This window comes from Trichosurus vulpecula, chromosome 6, assembly GCF_011100635.1.
Source record: "Trichosurus vulpecula isolate mTriVul1 chromosome 6, mTriVul1.pri, whole genome shotgun sequence".
In the NCBI taxonomy this organism is placed as follows: domain Eukaryota; kingdom Metazoa; phylum Chordata; class Mammalia; order Diprotodontia; family Phalangeridae; genus Trichosurus; species Trichosurus vulpecula.
This window is the reverse complement of record NC_050578.1, coordinates 40,775,823-40,799,149: the sequence shown is the minus strand read 5'-3', so window position 1 is coordinate 40,799,149 and position 23,327 is coordinate 40,775,823. Positions and strand designations below refer to the sequence as shown.

Here is a 23,327-nt window from a genome sequence, read left to right as displayed (position 1 = left end):
CATGAGATCTCAATATCATAGTAGCTGAAAGGAATATGCATATATATGTTTATGTGTGTATATATATATATAAGTTAATGTGCATGTATGTATATATGTATATGTATATATATATATATATATATATATATATATAGAGAGAGAGAGAGAGAGAGAGAGAGAGAGAGAGAGAGATTGAGAGAGAGAGAGAGAGAGAGAGAGAGAGAGAGAGAGAGAGAGTAGACACAGGGTGAGTTGAAGATGAAGGGAAGATATCTAAAAGAAATAAAATCAAATTAAGGGATGAGAAAGGAATATTGAGAGAGGGAGATAGGGAGAGATAGAATGGGGTGGATTATCTCACATAAAGTTGGCAAGAGGAAGCAGTTCTGTGGGAGGAGGGGAGAGGGCAGGTGAGGGAGGAATGAGTGAATCTTTCTCTCATCAAATTTGGCCTGAGGAGAGAATACCATACATACTCAATTGGGTATCTTACCCCACAGGAAAGAAGAGGGAAGAAGATTAAAAAAGGGGGGGGGGAATGATGGAGGGGAGGGCAGATGGGGGTGGAGGTAATCAAAAAGAAACACTTTGGAAAGGGGACAGGGTCAAGGGAGAAAATTCAATAAAGGGGGATAAGGGGGATGGGTTGGGAAGGAGCAAAATATAGTTAGTCTTTCACAACATGAGTATTGTGGAAGCATTATACATAATAATACACATGTGGCCTATGTTGAATTGCTTGACTTCTTAGGGATGGTGGGTGGGAAGGGAAGAGGGGAGAGAATTTGGAACTCAAAGTTTAAACACAGATGTTCAAAAACAAAAAAAAAAAGTTTTTGCATGCAACTAGAAAATAAGATACACAGGCAATGGGGCGTAGAAATTTATCTTGCCCTACAAGAAAGGAAGGGAAAAGGGGATGGGAGTGGAGTGGGGTGACAGAAGGGAGGGCTGAATGGGGAACAGGGCAACCAGAATATACATCATCTTGGAGTGGGGGGAGGGTAGAAATGGGGAGAAAATTTGTAATTCAAACTCATGTGAAAATCAATGCTGAAAACTAAATATGTTAAATAGATAAATTTAAAAAAATTCTACCTATTGCTTTTTTTTCTTCTGGGGTCAAACAGAAAATTTCCAACCTCTCTTCTACACAACTGTTTTTGAAATACTTGAAGATATGTATCATATCTTCCCCAACTTTTCTGTAATTGAGAATAAACATGCTTGTTTCAACCAATTATCATATAAGGACTCCCCACATTTCATCATATTGATTGCCATCCTCTCAACTCTTCTCAGCTTATCAATGTCTTCAAAATAAGGCATTAAACATAATACATCGGGTGAAGTCTGGGCAAAGCAGTACAATGGGGCTATAATTTCCTTATTTCATGCAACTATCCCTTTCTTAATGTGCAGTCTAAGATTACATTACTTTTCTTGTCTACGTATTACACTGTCAACTCATATTAACCTTGTAGTCTTTGAAGATCAAGGACAGCTGGGCTGCTCAGTGGATAGAGTGCTGGGCCTGGAGTCAGGAATACTCATCTTCTTTGAGTTCAAATCTGGCCTCAAGCATGAACTAGCTTTGTGATCCTGGGCAAATCACTTAACCCTGTTTGCCTCTGTTTCTCGTCTGTGAAAAAAGCTGGAGAAGAAAATGGCAAACTACTCCAGTATCTTTGCCAAGATAATCCTAAATGGGGTCAAGAAGAATCAGATACAACTCAAATGATTAAATAGCAACCACAGTGAAGATCCCAAGATCCCTTTAGTCTGAACTAACTAATTTCTAGACAATCTTCCATGATCTTTTACTTGTGAATCATATATTGTGAATCAAAGTATAAGAGTTTACATTTGTCCCTATTAAAATTTATCTTATTCGTTTAGCTTGATAGAAATCCTGTCAAGGTCTTTTTGAATCTTATACCACTTTATCTGAGTCTAATATTTTATCATTCCATCTGTTCTTCAGCCTTATGACACCCTAATTCTCTTGTTTGACCTCACTTTATTTACAATTCCTCTGCCCCTCATTTCTTTTCTAAGCTATGAGCATCCCCATACTCCACCCCAGGAACTTTACACTCTTCCCTTCCCTATCTTGATCCCTTGATGAACTAGTTCAATTCTACCCTCTCCTATACACTCAAGTCCCTTGCCCCCTTGTTCTATCATAAACATAGCTTGACAAACCCCAGTCTTAAATTCATGTGCTGCTGTGAGGAAGAAGAGAAAATAAAGAACTCTCAATTATTGGCTTCAGTGAAGTATGGGGCAAGGTTTTCAGCTCAAAATATGTGTGTAGAGGGATGAAAAGGCTTGAAAGTGCCACTGCTGTCAGTGGGATAGTAAATTCATTAAGGAGGTATAAAAATATTTCCTTGCTGTAATAAGAGCCCAGTTGAAATTATATAACACACATTTATAATGAACCCTGTCAAGATGATTTCATGTTTTTCTCCAGCCTTCTTGGTCCCTTTCAATGCTAGGACCTTTCTTATGAGATTATCTCTAATATTTCCTGATATCTCTAATATATCCTCAACATATCTTGCTTGCTCATAGTTGTTTGCAAGCTGTCTCCCCCATTAGAATAGGAGTTACTTGAGGGCAGGAATTGTTTCAGCCTTTGTTTATACTCCTAGTAGTTAGCTGTGTCTGTCATTTAATAAACGCTCCTCAACTTTTTGACTGTCATCTGTATTAGATATTCTTTCCAGTTTCGTGTTATCACTGGCAAGTCTGAAAAGCACATCATACATGCTTTATCCACATCATTGATTAAAATATTAAATAGCATAGTGTCAAGCAGCAATCCTTGGTCCCTAACTTCATTAGGGATGTGCTTTGATGGTGATCAGAAGTATTAATGGTTATCCTTTGGGTTTAGCCATTTTTTTCAGTTCTGAATCTATATAATCTTATTCTTATGTAGCTTACATCTCTCTATCTTCTATTTTAAGAAGAGCATAAGAGATTTTCTCACCTTCATTGCTAAAATATAAGTAAACAATAGCTATTAAATTTTTCTGATCCATCAATTCAGTAAGCCAGTCAAAAAGTAAACAAAATTCATCTCACAAGCTGTGGTCTGATGAAGCTTTTCTGTGACCGCCACATCTTTTCCTAGGTATTTATTCACTATCCTTTTAATAAGACATTGTACAGTATTGTCAGAAATATTAAACTAAATTTACTGGCACCAAGTTTGCAAACTCCATTCTCTTCCTTAAAAAAATCAGGACATTTACCCTGCTCAAATCCTGTAGCACTCTCAAGTTCTCCACAGTTTTTCAAAGGTCATTCTGTGCCTGTGGCATAGCAATCACATCCACCAGGTTTTTTTCAGGAAATAAGGATATGCTTGATTTGGGCAAGATGGTTTCAACTCACCAAGGGCAGTTAGTTGCTCCCTTACTAGAGAACCTTATTCATCTTGGGTGTAACTGTCCATTAGCCATTTTTATTCTGTCTTTTCCAGTACAATGATTATTCTTCTTGACAGGAAAATTAGTCAAAAAATTAAGTATCTCTGTCTTATTTGTGTCATTAATAATCACTATTTCACCAATCATTCAATCAACCAACATTTATTAGGTGATAGAGTATGTAAATACAAGAATCAAGCAATCCCTGCTCTCAGGGATCTTAGATTCTATCCACCTTCAATGGTGCTCCTATTTCTTCTTTGATCTCTTGGTTCCTCAGTATAGCTTGGGGAAAAAACCCTAGAAAACCAACTTCATATATGGGGGAAAAAGTTACTTACATATATTAATTGCTAAAGGTCACACAATATAACAGAGGGTTGGGGTGTTTTGTTTATCTGTTCGTTTGTTTTTGAACCCAGAGCTCGTCTCCCCACATGACACTACTGCTATTACATAACATCCTCCTTGTTTAAGGATATAATAGTTTTCCACTCTTGAATTAAACTTTATATGTTTATTATGTTTCAGACTCACATTTAATTAGTTGACCTTTGGCCTCCTTATTCTCTTTTTTCGACATTAGAGTTTTTGGGAAATTTCTTGTCAACGCTTATTTCCTGGTGATTCATTTTCTCTCTGTCATAAACTTACATGCATTTGTCACCCAACTCAACTATCATTTAACCTTATAACAAATTTCAAGCATTACAATTAATTAGATCTACTATAGCGTTTGTTCAATCTCCTCTGGTGTTTCAAAACTGACAACATAGCTCCAGATTTGATATCTGTGTGATTTACTCTCTCTGAATCATGACAAATTTATTAAATGAAATAATATTCCATACTGTGACATCTCGCAGGACACATTGTTCCATAATGCGAGTATTTATTAGATAGTAACAGCAGATAGATGTCTCTGAGATCTCCAAGGTTTAACCTCTCCCTGGGAAATTCTAATGAGGTGAATTTCATTCAGACGAAGTTGAAAACATTCTTCAGTTAATTTTGCTTCAGTTAATGAGAGGCTAGTAGTAAAGCTATTACATCTTTGCAAATATCTTTAAGTATGTGATTAAATGGCTTTAAAAAGAGTATGTCATAAACTAAAAAAATCAATTTAAATTCTCCAAGAAAAAATGTCATACTATCATACAACAGATATGGAGCTAGAAGCAATCTTAGAGAATATTAAGTTTAACTCCATCATTTTATAGATAAGGAAACTGAAGGTTAAATAGATTACTTAAAGTCAAACTAGTGGAAAGTTTCAGAGGAGGGATTATTAAGGTAAACTGAGAGATTTTCCAAACACTCTAATATTCAAAGGTAATTAGATTAGAAATGGAATTAAATGATGGCAATTTTATAGAGAATGACATATAGAAACACAGAAACAGATATATCTGAAGCCCTAAGTATAGGTATATAAGTATATGGTTTTGTTTTTGGTGTCAACTCTTGCTTATCTTGTCTATAATTTCCATGTAGCCACCCAGCACCCACATTTAAAGAAAGGGGTTCCTTTCTTCTCTACAATGCTTTGGGCAGTAAATGATGATAGCAAACTTGAGAGGCAGAGATGTAGAGGAAGGTTGTATAGTGAGAGGCTTAAATTAAGAAACTCAATCCATACGTAGGAGAGGGAGGAGACTAAGTTCAGGTGGGGCAGACCGGGGGAGGCAGTAGACAGAAGAAAAACACTGTTGTGAAAGGGTGAAAGGAGAGAGAGGGTAAACAGGAAGAAAAATAGGATGGAGGGAAGTACACAGGTAGCAATCATAACTGTGAATGTAAATGTGAATGAGATGAACTATCCCACAAAGTGGAAGAGGATAGCAGCATGGATCAAAAACCAGAATTCTACAATATGTTGTTTACAAGAAACACATTTGAAGCACAAACGCGCACGTGCACACACACACACACACACACACACACAGAGTAAAGGTAAGAGGCTGTAGCAGAATCTATTACACTTCTGCTGAAGTTTAAAAAACAGAAGCAGGGGTAGCAATCCTCATCTCAAACAAAGCAAAAGCAAAACTAGATCTAACTAAAAGAGATAAGGGAAGAAACTACATCTTTTTTTCCCAGCGGAAAGTAATTATTTAATTTATTGGCTATTATCCATTCAGTATTCAGAAGGAAAACACTTTTATAGAGTTATTATTTACTCTATTTAGACAGGGTGTCATTATAGAAGTGGCCTTGGAGAGAGGAAGACCTGAATTCCTTGACTCTATACACACTGGCTGTGTGGCCCTGGGTGAGTCGCTTAAATTTTCAGTCCCCCAGGGAACATTTGAAGAGTATGAGTTGCAGAGCCAGTGACACCTGCATTGGGAGAGGAAATTTCCTCATCTTAGAGTTTCATCTGGTAAGGAAATCACAGGTCTGGTCCTTATTCTCCAAAGTAGGCACTCAATTAAGAAAGAACAATTTTTGGAAATTAGGACTCCAAAGAAGCACTCCCAAAAATTCTCAAGAAGAGATGTGACTAGAGTAATGATCCTTATACAAATGGGGGCATAGTGTTTCTGAGGAAAGATGGTGTATCACCGAGGCTCTGGAAGAATAAGAGATTCCAGAAGTCCAGAAGCCAGTAGGGTGCATTCCCTAAAGCTATTTCTAATCCAATTCAGCTCCTCCTTCTTTTGAGCCTTGGGCTACAAGGGGAGAATCATCTCATGAAAGTTTCAAGCTTGAGCTTGTCTCAGATGAGGTAGAGAATGGTGAGAATATGAGCCTCCAGCTACCATAAGAACCACTGCCTCATGCAATCCAGTACAAACAATAATTGTTACTTTATGCTCTAAATGAGGGCGCTGTTGTAGAAATTTATAAAGATTTCAAGCTATTAAAACACTCCAAAGGCTATAGAACAAAACTTGCCCATCAGTGATGAAATTCACTGCCCTCCCTCTCCCACCACCCAGTTAGAACAGAAGATAGGATGAAATGGAAGCAACTATACAGGGGTCTAGTTTCATTGGTGACTTTTTTAAAAAAGGGCCACGGAGCTTCAGGTGACCAGAAAATGAAAGTTCTTTTTTCTCTAGAGGAGAAAGCAACTTATCATTTTCATCCTTGATCTAATAAATATAATTCAACCTGAAACTGTTTAGCTCCATGTTAAAGAATAGCCAACATTCATTTGGGGGAGATGACAAATTGGGTCAGCAATGTTCTCCTAATGAGAGAGAAACGGCAAGTTGGAAGGGGAGGCAGGGTTAGAAATTAAGCCCAAATCCAAGACTGACACCATTTAGTACAATTTACCAAATGTGTGTAGATAGTAGAAAATTAGGGGTCCAAGGTATCCCCAAATATCAATGAATTTCAATATGATCTCTTAATCAGGGGTCTGACACCATTTTAGAATTTGATATAAAATTCAAACCTGTTCTACCCTCCTTCCCACTCTGAAGTGTGATCTCTTCAGGAAATAGGGTCACACAACAACAGAATATTTGGTTATATGTGTTGTTTCAATTACATTTCTCTCTTCAACTTCGGTTCAAGTAGATGTTTTAAATGCCTTGATAAAGAAGGTCATATTTAGGAATGTTCTTAGGATTGATTGGACTTTGGACAGTGAGTTTTTGTCGCCTCGCTCCTTCATAGATTACTTCAACCAAGTCTATGAAGTCCTGCTTAGTTTTGAAACTTCTCACAAACTTACTGTGATCTGGAGACCCATAATCCACTTTTGTACACTGCCCACTGAAGAAAAAGATAGTAAACGGCATATAACCGATGTCAAAATACTGGGTGTAAATCGGTGTTTGGTCTATATACACCAGATATATCATAGCCATTTTACTTAAGTCTTAGAAAGGATGTCATCTATCCGCAGACAGGATCCTCAGCGCTTCCAAATCTGAGGATCAAAATCTTTTCTGCCTTACTTTTTATTGCCTGGTCTACTTCTTCTTTAGATGCAAGCTTGGACAGCAGGAGACTCATCCTGAACCAATCCAGATGTTAGTTCTGACTACCAGACCTCCATCCCTGCCCTCCCAGTCTGTTGGCACAGGCCTGGAGCCACCCTTGACTGAGGAAACTACATCTTGCTAAAAGGTACCACAGACAAAGTAGTAATATCAATACTAAACATATATGCACCAAGTGGTATAGCATCCAAATTCTTAAAGGAGAAATCAAGTGAGTTACAGAATCATGACCAAATAAGCAGTAGAGGACATTATGAAATGTAAAATAGATAATTTTTATTATATTAAATTAAAAAGCTTTTGCACAAAGAAAACCAATGCAACCACGATTAGGAAAGGATTAGCAAACTTGAAAGGCAGAGATGTAGAGGAAGGCTGTATAGGGAGAGGCTTCTGTTAAGAAACTTAATCCATAAGTAGGAGGGGGAAGAGACTAAATAAAGGTGGGGGTGAGGGGACTGAGAGAAGAGGGGGCAGACTGGGAGAGGCAGTAGACAGAAGAAAGACACTATCGAGGAGGGAAAGGGTGAAAGGAGAGAGAAGGCAAACAGGAAGAAAAATAGGATGGAGGGAAATACAGAGCTAGCAATCATAACTGTGAATGTGAATGAGATGAACTATCCCATAAAATGGAAGAGGACAGCAGCATGGATCAAAAATCAGAATTCTACAATATGTTGTTTACAAGAAACACATTTTGAAGCAGACACACATACAAACACACAGAGAAACAGTAAGGGGCTGTAGCAGAATCTATTATACAGAAGGAGGAGGGGAAGAGGAGGAGAAGGAGGAGGAAGAGGAGGAGGAGGAGGAGAAGGAAGAGGAGGAGAAGTAATTTTGATCTCAAACAAAGCAAAAGGAAAACCAGGAAAGGCAGGAAGGAAAAGCAGAAAGCTGGGAAACAATCTTTACAGCAAGTGTCTCTGATAAATGTCTCATTTCTCAAATATAGACAACTGAGTCAAAGTGATAAGAATAAAAGCCATTTCCCAATTGATAAATGGTCAAAAGATATGAACAGGCAGTTTTCAGATGAAGAAATCAAAGCTATCTATAAGCATATGAAGAAGAGCTCTAAATGACTTTAGAATAAGGACATGCAAATTAAAACAACTCTGAGGTATCACCTCACTTCTATCAGATTGGTTAATATGACAAAAAGGAAAATGATAAATGTTGGAGAGGATGTGGGAAAACTGGGACACTAATGCATTGTTGGTGGAATTGTGAACTGATCCAACCATTCTGGAGAGCAATGTGGAACTATGCTCAAAGGGCAATCAAACTATGCATATCCTTTGATCCAGCAATACTACTACTAGGATTGTATCCTAAAGAGATCATAAAAAAGGGAAAAGGACCTACATGTACAAAAATATGTATAGTAGCCCTTTTCAAATGGTGGCAAAATATTGGAAATTGAGGGGATACATATCAATTGGGGAATGCCCGAACAAGCTGTGGTATATTAATGTATTGGGAATATTATTGTGCAATAAAAAATGATGAACAGGCAGATTTCAGAAAACCTTGGAAAGATCTGTACAAACTGATGCAAAATGAAATGAGCAGAACAGGGAAAACATTGCATATAGTGTTAGCAACATCATGCGATGATCAACTATGCTCTTCTCAGCAACACAATGTTCCAAGAGAAGTACATGGAGGAAAATGTTATCCATATACATATAAGGAACTGATGAACTCTGAGTGCAGATCGAAGCATACTTTTTCACTTATTTTATTCTTTTGCACATTTTTTTCTTTTGATCTGTTTCTTCTTTCGCAACCATGACTAATGGAAATATTTTTACATCATAGTACATGCATAACCTATATCAATTTGCCTACCATTTTGTAAGAGGGGAGGGCAAAGAGGGAGAGAGGGAGGAGGAAGAAAAATTTGTATCTCAAAATCTTGTAAAAATGAATGCTAAAAATTTTCTTGACATGTAATTAGGAAAAAATAAAATACTATTAAAATAAATTTGCACATTGCGAAAAAAGAAACACAATCCATGCCTAAAATAAGTTCCTTGGTAAGCTAGTGAACTTTCAAGTCCTGGCATCATTATCATCATCATCATCACCACCACCACCACCATCATCATTATTATCATCATTATCATCATCACAGCAACAGTAACAACACCATACAGGACTTAAATAAGTATTTAAGGTTCGAAATCTCTTTTCATGTGTTAATCTAATTTGGCATAAGGATAGCCTAATAAAATGAAACCAAGATACTGTGAAACTGTATATTTAATTGTTCTATTCCTTAGGGAAAAGCAGAACTCAGTACTTTTCACATGCCTGAAGCTCATGAAGAAGGCACATTAGTGATTTCTATAGCAAAGGCAATGTTTCCCACCCACATTGCTGGAATGGACTCACACTGATATGGAACTAAGTAAAGTTCAATTTTATGTTATTATTGGAAGTAAGCACAAGAGAAATACATACGGGATTTAGAAGGATAGTGAGAAAAAGTTCCCCTCCTTGGATACTTTTGTCTAATTCTTGAGGCCCTCCTGGGTATTCCTTATAGAAAATCGTATGGGTAAATAATCCACATGTCTGTCGAGGGAGCACCTAAGGAAGAAGAAAAAATATGGACCGTTGAAGGGTTTTGCTGAGCTCTGTCACCACTGTCCTATTTCTTTGGAGACTGAACACTGAAACTTCACCATGAGAATTTCTGGGTTGCTATAGCTTTGGTATTATTGTAAAAAGAAGTTGATTTAGGGAATGATCATGCAGCTGGTGGATAGCAGCAGATGCCAACTGCAGGGCAAATGTTTGTAAAATCTTCACTCATATCATTCTAACCAATTTCACACAGCAGCACTATTTTTACAGGATTATGAAAACAGCTCTTAACTTTAACAACATTAGTTTATTATAGAGAGAGCTCCTTAGAAGTAGCATATTTTCACTCTCCAAGCTATTAATTCCCTTATTTCTGAGATATATCCTAGGATTGTATTTAGTTTCAAGCATCCAAAAAACATCATTATTGCCTTCACCTTGGAATTAAAATATGACTCAAGGAATGAAATACATATTAAGCCTGAAATGATTATGATCTACCATATTCTTTGGTGAACTCCTTTGCATACATAAAGATAAATAGGAGAAAACAAAATTAATGCTCCTCCATGTCAAGTTCTCCAAGACATTTATTATCTCTGCAGTAACAGTCATCCAATTGTACTCTATAATTCTTTTAATTGCCAGAAGGGTTTAGTTTTTGCATCAAATTCAAAGCAAAGACAACCTTATACTAGGGTTTGGGAATACATTTCTATTTTTTTAATGATTATTTTATAGCTAGTCAGGATCAGATGCCTGGAGACAGAAGGACCTGAGTTAAAATCTAGCCTCAGACACTGTGTGACCCTGGGCAAGTCACTTAACCTTGTTTGCCTCAGTTCGTCATCTGTAAAATGAGCTGGAGAAGCAAATGGCGAAGAAAAATGCCCCCCCCCCCAAATTCCAAAATGAGGTCACAAAGAGGCGGACATGACTGAAACAACTGAACAAGAAATATTACCTAGTCATGTACGCCAAGGGATTACATGGAAAAACAAAAGATCTTCTGAACATTTACTGAAAGTGACTTGGGTAAATGCCCAGTGATGACAGATTCATGCTATAGAACTGCATGTGCATCTTATGAAATTATTCCAAATATATTTTTTTACATATAAACTGGATTGTCAAGGAGACACATGCCAGTATATTCTTCACCAAAACCTACATTTAAATTCAAAGCCTCTCCTGCACCTCTACAAATTATTTGTAATTCAGTAATCCATGTATTAACACCAACAAACATTTCCCAAATGCCTTATACTTGTGGGCAATTGTGTTATATGCAGGACTTAACTTAAGAAGACTTAAGTGTGGCTGAATGAATGTATTCTCATAGTGATTAAATGTATTTTGCAAAGTCATTTTAGAAAAACTTCAAAAGCATCTCTAGAAGACAAGTAAATCATTCCTTGTTCAAGTTTTCATTTCGAATTTCTGTTCTATGTAAAGGATCTGGTCATTTAAAACTTGGCTTCATGAAATGATAGCTGAAGTTACTACTATAGGTACCGCTGGTGGTTTGATAAGCAGCCACAGCTATTATTTGTAAGGTTAAGAAATACAGGTGTGAGAAGAGGAGGTATGGAGCTGTTCCACATCTCTCCTCCAGAATATCCTTCTTAGGCTTTGAAGAAAAAGAGGCATGAAATTTTATATTTCCCAGGTAGAGATGCATGTTTTCAGTGTTTTTTTTTCAGGGAGAGAAAGGATTTTTGATTCATCAGCTAGAAAGGTATGCAGAAGCATGTCACCTATATCTTCCTAGTTTTTTTTTTTTTCTTCCAACAATTGAGAGAGGGAGAAACTAGGAAAGAGAAGGCTTTACATCAGGAAAAAATGCTGTGGGAGTTTCCATATTAAACAAACCTATGGAAAGACACACAAATGCCTTAGAATTTATTTATTTGAAAAAAAGAAATGCCTCCAGAGTGCCATCTTCCAGCACAATAGTTGCTCAAAATTTATTCATGTTTAAATTTTGAAAAAAGAGGGAGACTTTTGAAAATGAAAATTGATTTTTTTAGGTGAAATTGAATCTAACACTGTCCACTTATATCTCAAGAAACCAATGCTTTGCAGCTGAATCCATGATTTCAACATATACTGGGCAGCATATTTGAACTACAAGGGCAGCTCTAATGAGGCAAAGAAACCCTTTTGAGGTATGATTCTGCAGAAAGAAAGAGAAGGAGGTGGTAACGTTTTAACCACATCACTATTAGAAAGAAAAGTCAGTTTGCTACTACTGATGGGATAAATGCTGATCATAATTTGTATTGATTATATTGCTGAAAAAAAGGTAACTGTACAAATTTTGGAAAAGAATCTTTGGTGTAGAACAGGGACTCATTTTCAGTATTCCTTTAAAAAAGTTTATAAACATATTTGCATATGTTTTCTAAATATTCAAGAATTATTGTATTCCCAAACTTAATTTGAGAATACCATTTGGAAATGAGCTGTGTCCTAACCAATGGAATTGATCTAAGAATCAATTTTGCAGGCATAAACAGAAAATATGCATGTGTAGAACTTTGCATGGATCCTTTGGAAAATACTTAGCTTAATGGAATTTCCAAGATAGATAACTATAATTCAAGATCCATGATGTCAACTTTGGGTTCCAAGGAATTATTTTAAACTGCACACAGTTTTCAGATTTCTAAGAACTAAGAAGGCACTAAAATCATTTCAGCAACCCTTTTTTTTTACTCTCTGCAAAAGATTGCATGAAGGCATATTTCAATATGAAGTGCAGTGCTAAGAATGGGGAAAGTATGTACTCCTTCCAAGCAGGTATAGTGGGCAAGTGACAAAGCAAGCAGTACAAAGAACTCTTGGGCAGTTACAAAGGGCATCAAATTCTCCACTGCCAAACAGTACTGTTTTCTGTTGCCATTGACGGATACTCTGAGCTCCTAATCTGGACGTTACATCTCAGAGGAGGGTCTGGGAGTCCACAGCTGCTTCAAGGAGACACTGGGCTTGTTTCTAGTAGAGAGAACACCCAGAAGCTTTTGGAATGAACCTATCAAGCATCCTGGAACACGGAGGAGTTCACAAGGGAATGTTTACAACCCCAAGCCTAACCTCATAGACCCATAGAGGGAAAGGAACATACATGGCACCTAGTCAACTTCCCTCCACTTTAGAGATGAGGAAAGTGAGTCTTTCAGACATAGAATTTGAATTCAAGTACTCTGTCTTTAAGTCCATCATTTTTCCCACTGTACTCCATGACACTGCCTCCATGACATTGATGATGAAGAGTGTGGCCTAGACAAATCCCTTTTTCAACCCACACATTAGGAAAGAGTCTTGAGCTTCCCAAGAACCTCTCTGTGCTCCAGATACATGGACCCTTGTCAATTAATAGTCCAAGCACAGATTCTAAGTGATCAACTTTCCCTTTCCCTACTGAAGTTGGGGCCATTTCTGGTTCCCCATGGCAGGATATTTTAAAGGTAAACCCTGAGAGATAATGCGATGGGTATCTCTTCAACAACCGCAGGCTGAAATCATTCTGTGGGAATAGCATGTTCTCACCATGATGCCATTGTGGATGAAGCCCCGTCTGTATCGTGCAGGTTTAAGATGTGGATACTCTTCTGTGCTTGTGACCTGGATACCCCAGACTTTTTTCCAAGCTTCATAAAGTTGTATATGGACTGGGTAGACCCCCGAGTGGTGTGGAGCCACTGCATAGCCCATGTTGATAGGAATTCCATGCTCCTAAAATAAATTCAAAGGGACATGCTTGAGCTTGGTCAAATATGTTGACTTTTGGAGAGCCAAGAACGACATAATCACAACATTTACATAGCACATTAATATTGACAAAACCCTTTTTTCATAATGAGATGGGTAATGAGGTTCTTATCTTTAATTTACAGATAGGGAACCTGAGATTTTGAGATCTTGATCAAGTCAACAAGCATTTATTAAATACCTAATATGTGCCAGATATTGTTATGGAGATTTCCCAGTCAAAAATAAGTGAGTGAGTATGTGTATGTGTGTATGTGTGTGTATGTGTATATATGTGTGTATATGTATGTATGTGTGTGTATTTGTATGTATATACATGTGTCTGTGTGTATTATATGTGTGTGTGAACAGTACCGTTTGGAAGGACCTCAAAGCCAAAAAAAGGGAAACAACTGTGTAAACAAAATATTTAAATGATAAACTGGAGATAGGCAAAGACTTCTCATAGCAGGTGAGATTTCAGTTGGGACTTTAAGGAAGCCAGAGAAGCCAGGAAATAAAGATGAAGAGGGAGAGAATTCCAGGAATGAGGGACAGCCAGTGAAAGTGCAATCAGGACATAGAATGTCTTGTGTGAGGAACAGCAAGGAGGACAGTGTCGCTGGGTTTGCAGAGTACATGGAGATGTAAGAAGACTGGAAAGATAGGTAAGTGACTTTCTCATGCTCCCCTACCTAGCGAATGTCTGAGTATCTGATAGAGAGTTTAAATCTAGGTCGCTTGAGTACAAATTCCATCCTCCAGTTACTTTGCCACTAAAAGTAACTAAACTCAGCTATTCAGTTAACTCTAAAGGAAAACAAGTAGACATGAATTGAAACTATTTGGAACTTGAGGGTGAAAAACATAAAATAGGAGGCAATTTTATTAGGTCCATGAAATGGATTTGGAGCTTTCAAATTTCTGCTTCTCTCTATGACTTGCCTTAAATGGGATATCTGGTTTATATAATTTCCTTGCCAGAATGGGATTCATCAATCGAGTTATGGATGACAGTGCTCAGTCATCTCGGAAAGCTCATTGGATCAATAAACAGAAAACCAAATACGATAACTTGACAATTGCCATCTCTACGTGCAATTACGCTCTATAAAGCCCAGGAAGGGAATTCAAGTTGATATAATATGCAAGCAGCATATGTCATCACATATCCACAAAATCTAAGTAATATGCACACTTGAGCTTAGCAAATAAACCCTCTCACATGGCATCATTATTCTTCCCTTTGCGTGTCCCTCCTTCTCTAGCGCAACTCACCTCTCTTTTACAGACTATGTGGTTTTTGACATCTATTACCGTAAATGGCTCTGTAGAGAGACTGAATGATGAAATCAATGCCATAAAATGAGCCTGATTCTCCCCTGTGCATTCAAGGAAATGAACTTCTTTGTGTATGAGGGAAAAGTGTTCCATACCAAAACTTTGATAGTTTACTCAAAGCAAACTGTAATAATTCTAGTAATGCTAGATTATTCAACAGCCACCAGAGGTGATTATTAGCTAATTCTTTTCCCTATCACAGGATATAACAAAAACCCACATGTGCTGTATAAAATAAATGACAGAGGATCTGAGATCGAGAGTTTGAACTGACCTCAGATGTTAAAGTGCTAGTCATCCCCACTGGCAAATGTCTGAGGGTCCTCCACAATATTTTTACCCTATCTATTTGCGATCTAGTTTCAGAGCTGCTCTCAGAGGTTGAAATATCTCTAACTTTTGACATACATGTAACTTCTAAGATATGTATAAAAAGATGGCATCTCACAGAATGGGAGGCTGCTTTTTTACTGTGTACCAGGAATGTGGGGAGGCACAGTCCCTGCTGTCTGAAATAATGGTGCTGCTAGAAGAGTTGGATTTTCATATTTTTAAAAAAATTGTGTGTGTATGTTACCCAGACCTTATTTAATTGGTATGCATGTTTATATACAATATATACACATATACATACATATGGACTCATGTATACATCATACACACACTATACACACATGTACACACATATGTATCCAAACATATACATGCACATATCTAAACATATAGATGCACACACATATACATGTATAAACAGATACGTACATTTGCACCTACATAAATGCATACAAACATGCATGTATCCAAACACAGCCGTATAGAGGCACATTTATATTGAGCACTTTATTGCTCATCATTAATCACTCTGTCTCTCATCTCTCTGAGGCTTTGCATTGATAGTCCTCATTTTTGGAATTGCTAGCTTTCTTCAAGGTTCAGATCAAATGCTACCATCTATGTGAAGTCTTTTCTGATCCCCCCAAGGTACTAGGTCTCCCATCCTGCAGCCCCGCTTCAGTTTCTTTCTATTTTTTAATTTATCCTATATTTACCCATATTTATCATGTTTTCTCCCTCAGCTAGATTGTAAGCTTCTTAAAGGCAGGAACTTTTTCACGTTTGTTTTTGAATCTTCAGTAAATCCTGCAATATCTGACACAAACTAGGCACTTAAAAAAGAATATTCTTTGATTGAGTATGCAGGGAACTCCCAGTGTAGAAACTACTTCCACCAATGCAGCTTGGTGACAATTTTGAAACAACTTAGGAGGTCGCCTGATTCAGAGGCTAAATGACTTGTGTATAGTCCCATAGCTATTATGAATCAGAAGTGAGAATTGAATTCCGGCCTCTCTGATTCCAAGGCTGGTGGCTTCTGTCCATTAGGCCTTTTGACCCTTTGTCGGGGGACAAATTATTTTGTTTCCTTGTAACGCTAAGGAGGTCTTCCCTCTAAGGGGTTGGTTTTGATTTTTCTTTGCCTTTCATTCTCCAAGAGAACCAATGACATCATGAGGGTGATATCTTGCATAAATAGGTTTTAGGATTTTAAGACTAAAAACTTAAATATTCTAAAGATATATATTAAAAATTCTGTATCTCTTGTAGTAATTTTTTTCTGGACTCCTCATTTTAATTCATCATATCCTATTGTGCATCAAATCTGAGGCCTAGTAAGTTCAGAAAGTATGAAACAGTTCCAGACATTAGAAGATATAAAACAGATTTGTGGAGGGAAGGGAGATATCCAGCCACTGTATCTCTTCAGGAAAAAAAAAGACATTTCTCTTTTGACAGGTGATAAAATGAATTGTAGAACCTTCATGAAAAAGCAGATAGTTTCAAAATAAAAGTAATTGATTTGGTGAGAAGGGAGGGAGAGGCAGTTAAAAAAAGGTTTTATTATATTTATTGATTTCTATGGCCGTAAGGCTCCGATGCACGTAAGGTCATTTTATGACAGTGGCAACTAGTGCTAACACACAATGGTAAATCACACCGGATAATTATCACTTCCTTCTTCTTGCACCTATATTGTATCATAAAGTGGAAAGGGATACCTTTGGTCCCCTTTCCTTTTTTTAACCCAGTTACCATGAGGGTTAGTTAAGAGTATTAGAACCCTATAGCATCTACTGATCAGGGCTTAATATCTTTCAGTGGTAACCATCGAAGACGAAAGGGTGTCATTATTTGGAAGGCTCCATTGAAAGCTCCTGTGGTGCCTGGAAAATAATAGCTGCTTATTAATACTTGTAATGGCATCTTGGTGGTGTAGCAGATAAAGCAGCTGGCCTGGAGTAAGGATGACTCATCTTACTGAGTTCAAATCCAGCCTCAGACACATACTAGTTGTGTGACCCTGGGCAAGTCACTTAACTCTGTTTGCCTATTTCCTCATCTGTAAAATGGGCTGGAGAAGGAAATGACAAACCACTCTAGCATCTTTGCCAAGAAAACCCAAATGGGGTCATGAAGAGTTATACATGACTGAAAAACAATTGAAAACAACAACAAAATACTTGTAGATTAAAGGATTTGCTAAAAAGTTCAGAATACCCCCCTGCTGATCTCTGCCATCATTTAACTGGGTAAACAAGAAAGGAAGTGGGAAAAAAAAACAACTATGCATATTAGAGAACTAACAGACTTTTTAAAGTAAAAGAGCTGACTTTGGACATACCAGGAAAACACACCACAAAGAACCAATCCACCTTCCCTTGCCCCAGTACAAAGCAAAAAGTCCTAGGAACAAAATACAAATTTTGTTCAGCACAGATTGTCACAACCAGTCCCTATTTCCCTGATGCCTATCCATTAATGACTTTAGGATATCTGAGATACTACACATTCCATTCCTCTTTTGACAATATTCTGCGTCTTGAACTCATTTTTTCTCCTCTCATTAGAGCAGGCATTCTTAACCTTTCTGGTGCGAGCTTTGACAGTCTATTGACTAGTACAAACCCCTTTGAAAAATAATGTTTTAAATGCATAAGATATAATACACAGGATTACAAAGGATACCTATCATATAGAATTATAATTTTCAAAGTATAAAAAATAGGCCCCATGTTAAGGACCCCTGAATTAAATTCTGATATAGCCCAACTAGTTGAAGAAGAATATATTCTATAATAATGATGATAACAATAACAACAACCAGTATTTATATAGTCCTTTAGGGTTAGTGAGGGGCTTTATATATATATATATATATATATATATATATATATATATATATATATATATATATATTTTACTCATTTGATCCTCAGAGTAACCCTGAACTAATAACAAAACAGGTATTATTATCCCCATTTTGTAAATGAATTATTTTGTTATTGTTGAATCCTTTAAGTCATTTCCAACTCTTTGGAACCCCATTTGGGGTTTTCTCTGCAAAGATACTGGAGTGGTTGGCCATTTCCTTCTCCAGCTCATTTTACAAATGAGGAAACTGAGGTAAACAGGGTTTAAGTGACCTGTCCAATATAACTCATCTAGTAACTACCTGTAGCAGCATTTCAGCTTGGCCTCTACTCACAGCTCTCTATTATACATATAGAATACAGAGTAATTTTTAAACTGTCCATTTATAGATTGGCATTTATTTTTAGAGAATTTAATGGAAGAATTTACATTAATTTAGAGAATTTAATGTAAGAAGACTTCAACACTCAAATCAACTATCAAATGTAATTAAATATATATTGACCATTATTTAATCTCCTTTGATACTTCCACTTCAACATTTTTCAGTTTCTCAAGCTGATTTTTTATGATGCTTATAATCATTCAAAGTACTATATCTGTCGATAGTTTCAGAGACCAGTGCCTTGGGAGTTGATACTACTGAATAGTAACATTTTAGGTGTGTGTGTGTACCAATGGGACATCACCTATTCTCAAATCTACAGGAAATACATAACTATCATGGAAATGTGGACCATGCACACAGCCATAGCTGTCACTGCTAAGCGTGGGTTAGGCTGCCAGTTAAGCATCTCTGTCTATCAGGAGAGCCAATGGTGCAATATCTGCCTAATTATATGAGCGGGTACAACCAGAATTAGCACGTGGTTGTCTTAGAGCTGTGAAGGATCTCTGAACCCGGACTGGGAGCTGAAAGAGCTCCAGATGCCTGGACTCTAACAACAAAGGATGTGGTAGCAGATATTGGAATACAGACCTGGAGTATGTAATTCAGATCATGTGGCCCAGACTTTGGGGGAAAGGAGGCCACAAGAAAATACGCAGGTATGGCCTCAGAGAGTAGTTCAAATCCTACCTCTGACGCATCTTGGCTCTTTGATCCAAGGTAAGTAAGTTTCTTAATCTTTCATTACCCTCTGGTAATTTCCTAAACCCACAAACGTTAAAACAGTTGCCAATCTTCATTGGTAGACAGGGCTCCTGACTGCCTTCCCTTTCACCTCAAAAATCTGGGAAAATGGAAAATATACTATGATAAATATACAGCTGAGGAAGAAAGAATGGATAGAGCATATGGGATAATTACTATTTGTGTTTCATCTGATACCACTAATGATAGGGTAGGGTAAGGGAGTCATTGACCCAGTGATATGATGTTAGTGAACTCCTTACTTAACCTTCCCTCTAAGCACTCAAGTGTAACTTGAGGTCAAAGATAATGCCATGGTGCGGTGTTAAAAATGCCAAGAACTGTCTTTACTCATGATATTGAAAACAATAGCTAATAAGAGCCAACTCCAGAACAAAATGGCCATGGAATAAGGTCTTCATCAGCAGGAAATGGGTAGACAAAGCAGTCAGTACTATACAATACCAAAGAGGAAGAGAAGCATTCAAGACCAATAGGGTTATTATCATGATAATTGAAGGTCTCGAAATAATTCTTTGTCTTAATTAATATGCAATTCACATGTCATGACACTGCCAGGGGTGGGAGAAGGGCAGGGGAGGAGGGACACACAATAGTGGAACCTTGGAAATAAAGTAAGACAGAAACAAGATTAAAATAATTACTAAAAACTGAGTTTTTTTTAAAAATGAAGATGGATTAATTCATACACCACAATTTAATATAAAATGATATAACATTTCCATTCAACAAATGAATGAAACAGTCAGCATGTGATATGTCCGTGAATTAAGAATACATATAAAAAAAATCAGAATGGAGGGAGAATACAATTCAATTACCAAGTAATCTAATAGTGTTTTCCAGCATTTCAACTTCTAAATTAAATATTATTTTGAAAAATACTAGTCATTTTTAGTTACTCAACTTGGATTTAGCACAAAAATATAATTCATCATAGGATTTAATGCTGATATTGACCTTGGGGATCATGTAATCCAAGAAAGCAACCAGCCAACAAGCATTTTAAATTAAGCATCTGCCATTATTAAGCCCAGCACTGGGAATAAAAAGACAAAAGACAGCCCCTTCATTTTGTAGATTAAACAACAGCAACAACAGCAAAAACAGACAAAGTCTAGAGAGATCCAGCAGTTTGCTCAAGATCGTACTGGTAGAGCTGCCATTCTAACCCTGCTTCTCCCATGTCAAATGGAACAGTATCTACACTCAACCATGCAGAGTCATTCACTGGAATTAAATAAGATGCTGACAAAGGTAAGAGATAGTACAGTTCTAATGCACTAAATGTTACCCTAATGGATTCAAGGCATTAGTATGATCTCTAAAGAATGTAACAATTGCCAAAGACAAAGAACTGTGGAGAACAGAGCCCATTATCTATTTTGCCTTTTAATAGAGTCTGAGATTCATATAGTCAATTGCATGAATGATCCCAGTACCATTGATTTTGCACTGTGTCTTTGGGGCTGAAATTGTCTTGTGTTTTCATAAGTGATAAAAGTGATGGAATACCTGACCCTGGAAATTGACTGGGTCACTTCTGCCACTTCTTGGACTCCAGCCTAGTAAATGGTGACAAATCTCAAGTGGGATCTATGGTACAAATGGATTTTTCTTCTGAAAAAGAAATGGCACAGAGGTGGAAATGGTTTTGTATTGGTCACTCTTCACAATCTTAAACAGAACTGCTTTGGGAGAACTAGCTACCCTCATTTCAAGATTCCTGCCCTTGCCAAATGCTAATGTGGTTGCCTTGTGCTAAAAGGGGGATGTTAGAAAAAAGCGCAAAAGCCTGTTTTGGATTCTGTCATTGGCTCTGATTGGACACTTCAATAGATTCTGAGTTGCAAAAGTGAAAATTTAGAACTGTTTATGCTCAGAAATTTAATTTTATTGATAGAGAATCATCCTTTCCTCTTTAAAGATTTGCCTAGCAAGGCTTCCTGGAGATTCAAGAACAAAGTTCCTGAGCATGGATTTCATTGATGCCCTGGGAGCCACTGAAAGGATCAAGTTGAATTCACTGATAATGGGGTAGTCTAAGAGCCTCTCCCCTCTTTTGGATGGAAATAGGTGTTGGATAATAGGAGAACCTATTTGCAGGCATATAGAAATCTGCCCCCACCCCTAATTTTGTGGTTATCGTTTTTGGAGGGCTTTGTATCAGTTAGTGAGATTGGAAGACAATATCCCCCCTCCCACAGCATCTCCTTCCCATAGTAGATAAAGGCTTCTGGCCCAAGAAAATATTATCCCAAGACACTTAACTCCTGCCCCTAAAACATTTAGCCAGAAGGAAGTGGGAAGGAAAACGAGAGGCAGTTTTTTGTTTAGGAAAACATTCAGAGACAGTTTTCTTGTTCTTTTTGTCTTATACAGTGAAAGGTGTATGCCCTCAGGATGACTTTGTTGAGTGATTGAAAATATAGAATGTTGGTCGAATTAAACAGAATCTCTCAAAAACAGGATAGGGGAAGAGCCATGAAGAGTCCTACCAAGAGTAGGGACTATTTCAGGGTTTGTCTTTGTATTCCTATCACCTAGCACAGTTGCTAGAGCATAGTAGGCATTTAAGAAATACTTGTTAATTGATTGGTTCCATAATTTTAATGTTCCAGAGCAATATTCCACTTTCTTTCCCCACACCTCTAGATCAGTATTGAATCAGGTCAGAAGTGCCACCTTGGGAGTGGAGCCAAGATGCTGGCTGGCAAGCAGGGACTTGCCTAAAGCTCTTGCGCAGGACCCTCCAAACACCTATTAAAAATGGCTCTGAATGAATTCTATGCAGAACCCACGAAATAGCAAAGGGAAGCAGGGCTCCAGCACAGGACAGCCTGGATGGTTTCTGGGTAAGCTCTATCTCACCGTGCTGGGAGTGGAGCCGAGCAGAGCCCAGCATGGGCCGCACCCAGACCAACATGACTGGGAGCTGGGCAGAACAGGATGTAGCACCCTGAATCAGTGAGCTGTGGCAGTTACCAGAATTCTCAACCCACAAACACCAAAGACAACAAAGAAGGTTAATGGGAAAAACTGTGGGGACAGAGTGAAAGGAGTTCACAGTTGGCCACTGCCCCAGTGGAGGTGGTGCAGTTCTAAGGCTGCTTACAGAGCTGCAGCTACAGTTGCTTCCAGCCCCAGGCCCACCTGGTGGGAGGAATTAAGTGGCAGATTAGAGCAGAAGTACAGACCCTGCTTAGAACTGAGTCACGGTCTAGGTTGGTGGTTCTTTGGCGAGGAGGAGTGCTGGTGTGGTAGAGCTTGCTGTGCAGAAATAGCTCTAAAAACAACAGTGCACCCCCCTCAAGACTGGGACAAAGTACTCGCTACTCTACAAGCAGTCATACCCCAATGAAAAATTCAAGGGTCAAGTGGTGGGCTGGGAACATAGCCAGGCAGCAAAAATGGACTCAGATTCAAACTCAGACTTTGGAATCTTTCTTTGGTGACAAAGAAGACCAAAACATACAGCCTAAAGAAGTCAACAAGGTCAAAGAGGCTATAGCAAAAGCCTCCAAGAAAAACATGAACTGGTCTCAAAAAGGATTTGGAAAAGCAAGTTAGAGAAGTAGAGGAAAAATTGGGAAGAGAAATGAGAGTGATGTGAGAAAACCATGAAAAACAAGTCAATGACTTGCTAAAAGAGACCCAAAAATATACTGAAAAACACCTTAAAAAATAGACTAACTCAAATGGCAAAAGAAGTCCAAAAAGCCAATGAGGAGAAGAATGCCTTGAAAGGCAGAATTAGCCAAATGGAAAAGGAAGTCCAAAAGATCACTGAAGAAAATACTACCTTAAAAATTAGATTGGAGGAAGTGGAAGCTAGTGACTTTATGAGAAATCAAGATATTATAAAACAGAACCAAAAGAATGAAAAAAATGGAA

At 37.7% G+C, this 23,327-nt stretch overlaps 2 protein-coding genes across 2 annotated transcripts in view; both read right to left on the bottom strand.

The window, feature by feature from the left end:
• The window catches only part of LOC118854388 (bifunctional heparan sulfate N-deacetylase/N-sulfotransferase 4), a 221,893-nt gene that overhangs the window by 156,940 nt on the left and 41,626 nt on the right, over positions 1-23,327 (bottom strand). The window contains exons 2-3 of the mRNA XM_036764746.1: positions 13,529-13,714; positions 9,851-9,979 (exon numbers count right to left, since the gene is read on the bottom strand). Of these exons, the coding sequence (XP_036620641.1) occupies positions 9,851-9,979; positions 13,529-13,714 (315 nt within the window). The remainder of the gene's footprint in view (positions 1-9,850; positions 9,980-13,528; positions 13,715-23,327) is intronic.
• LOC118854389 (thioredoxin-like protein 4B) lies at positions 6,943-7,394 on the bottom strand. Its single transcript, XM_036764747.1, is given in 3 exon segments — positions 6,943-7,260; positions 7,263-7,286; positions 7,289-7,394. Coding segments are annotated over 3 exon segments (432 nt in total). The 3' UTR covers positions 6,943-6,958.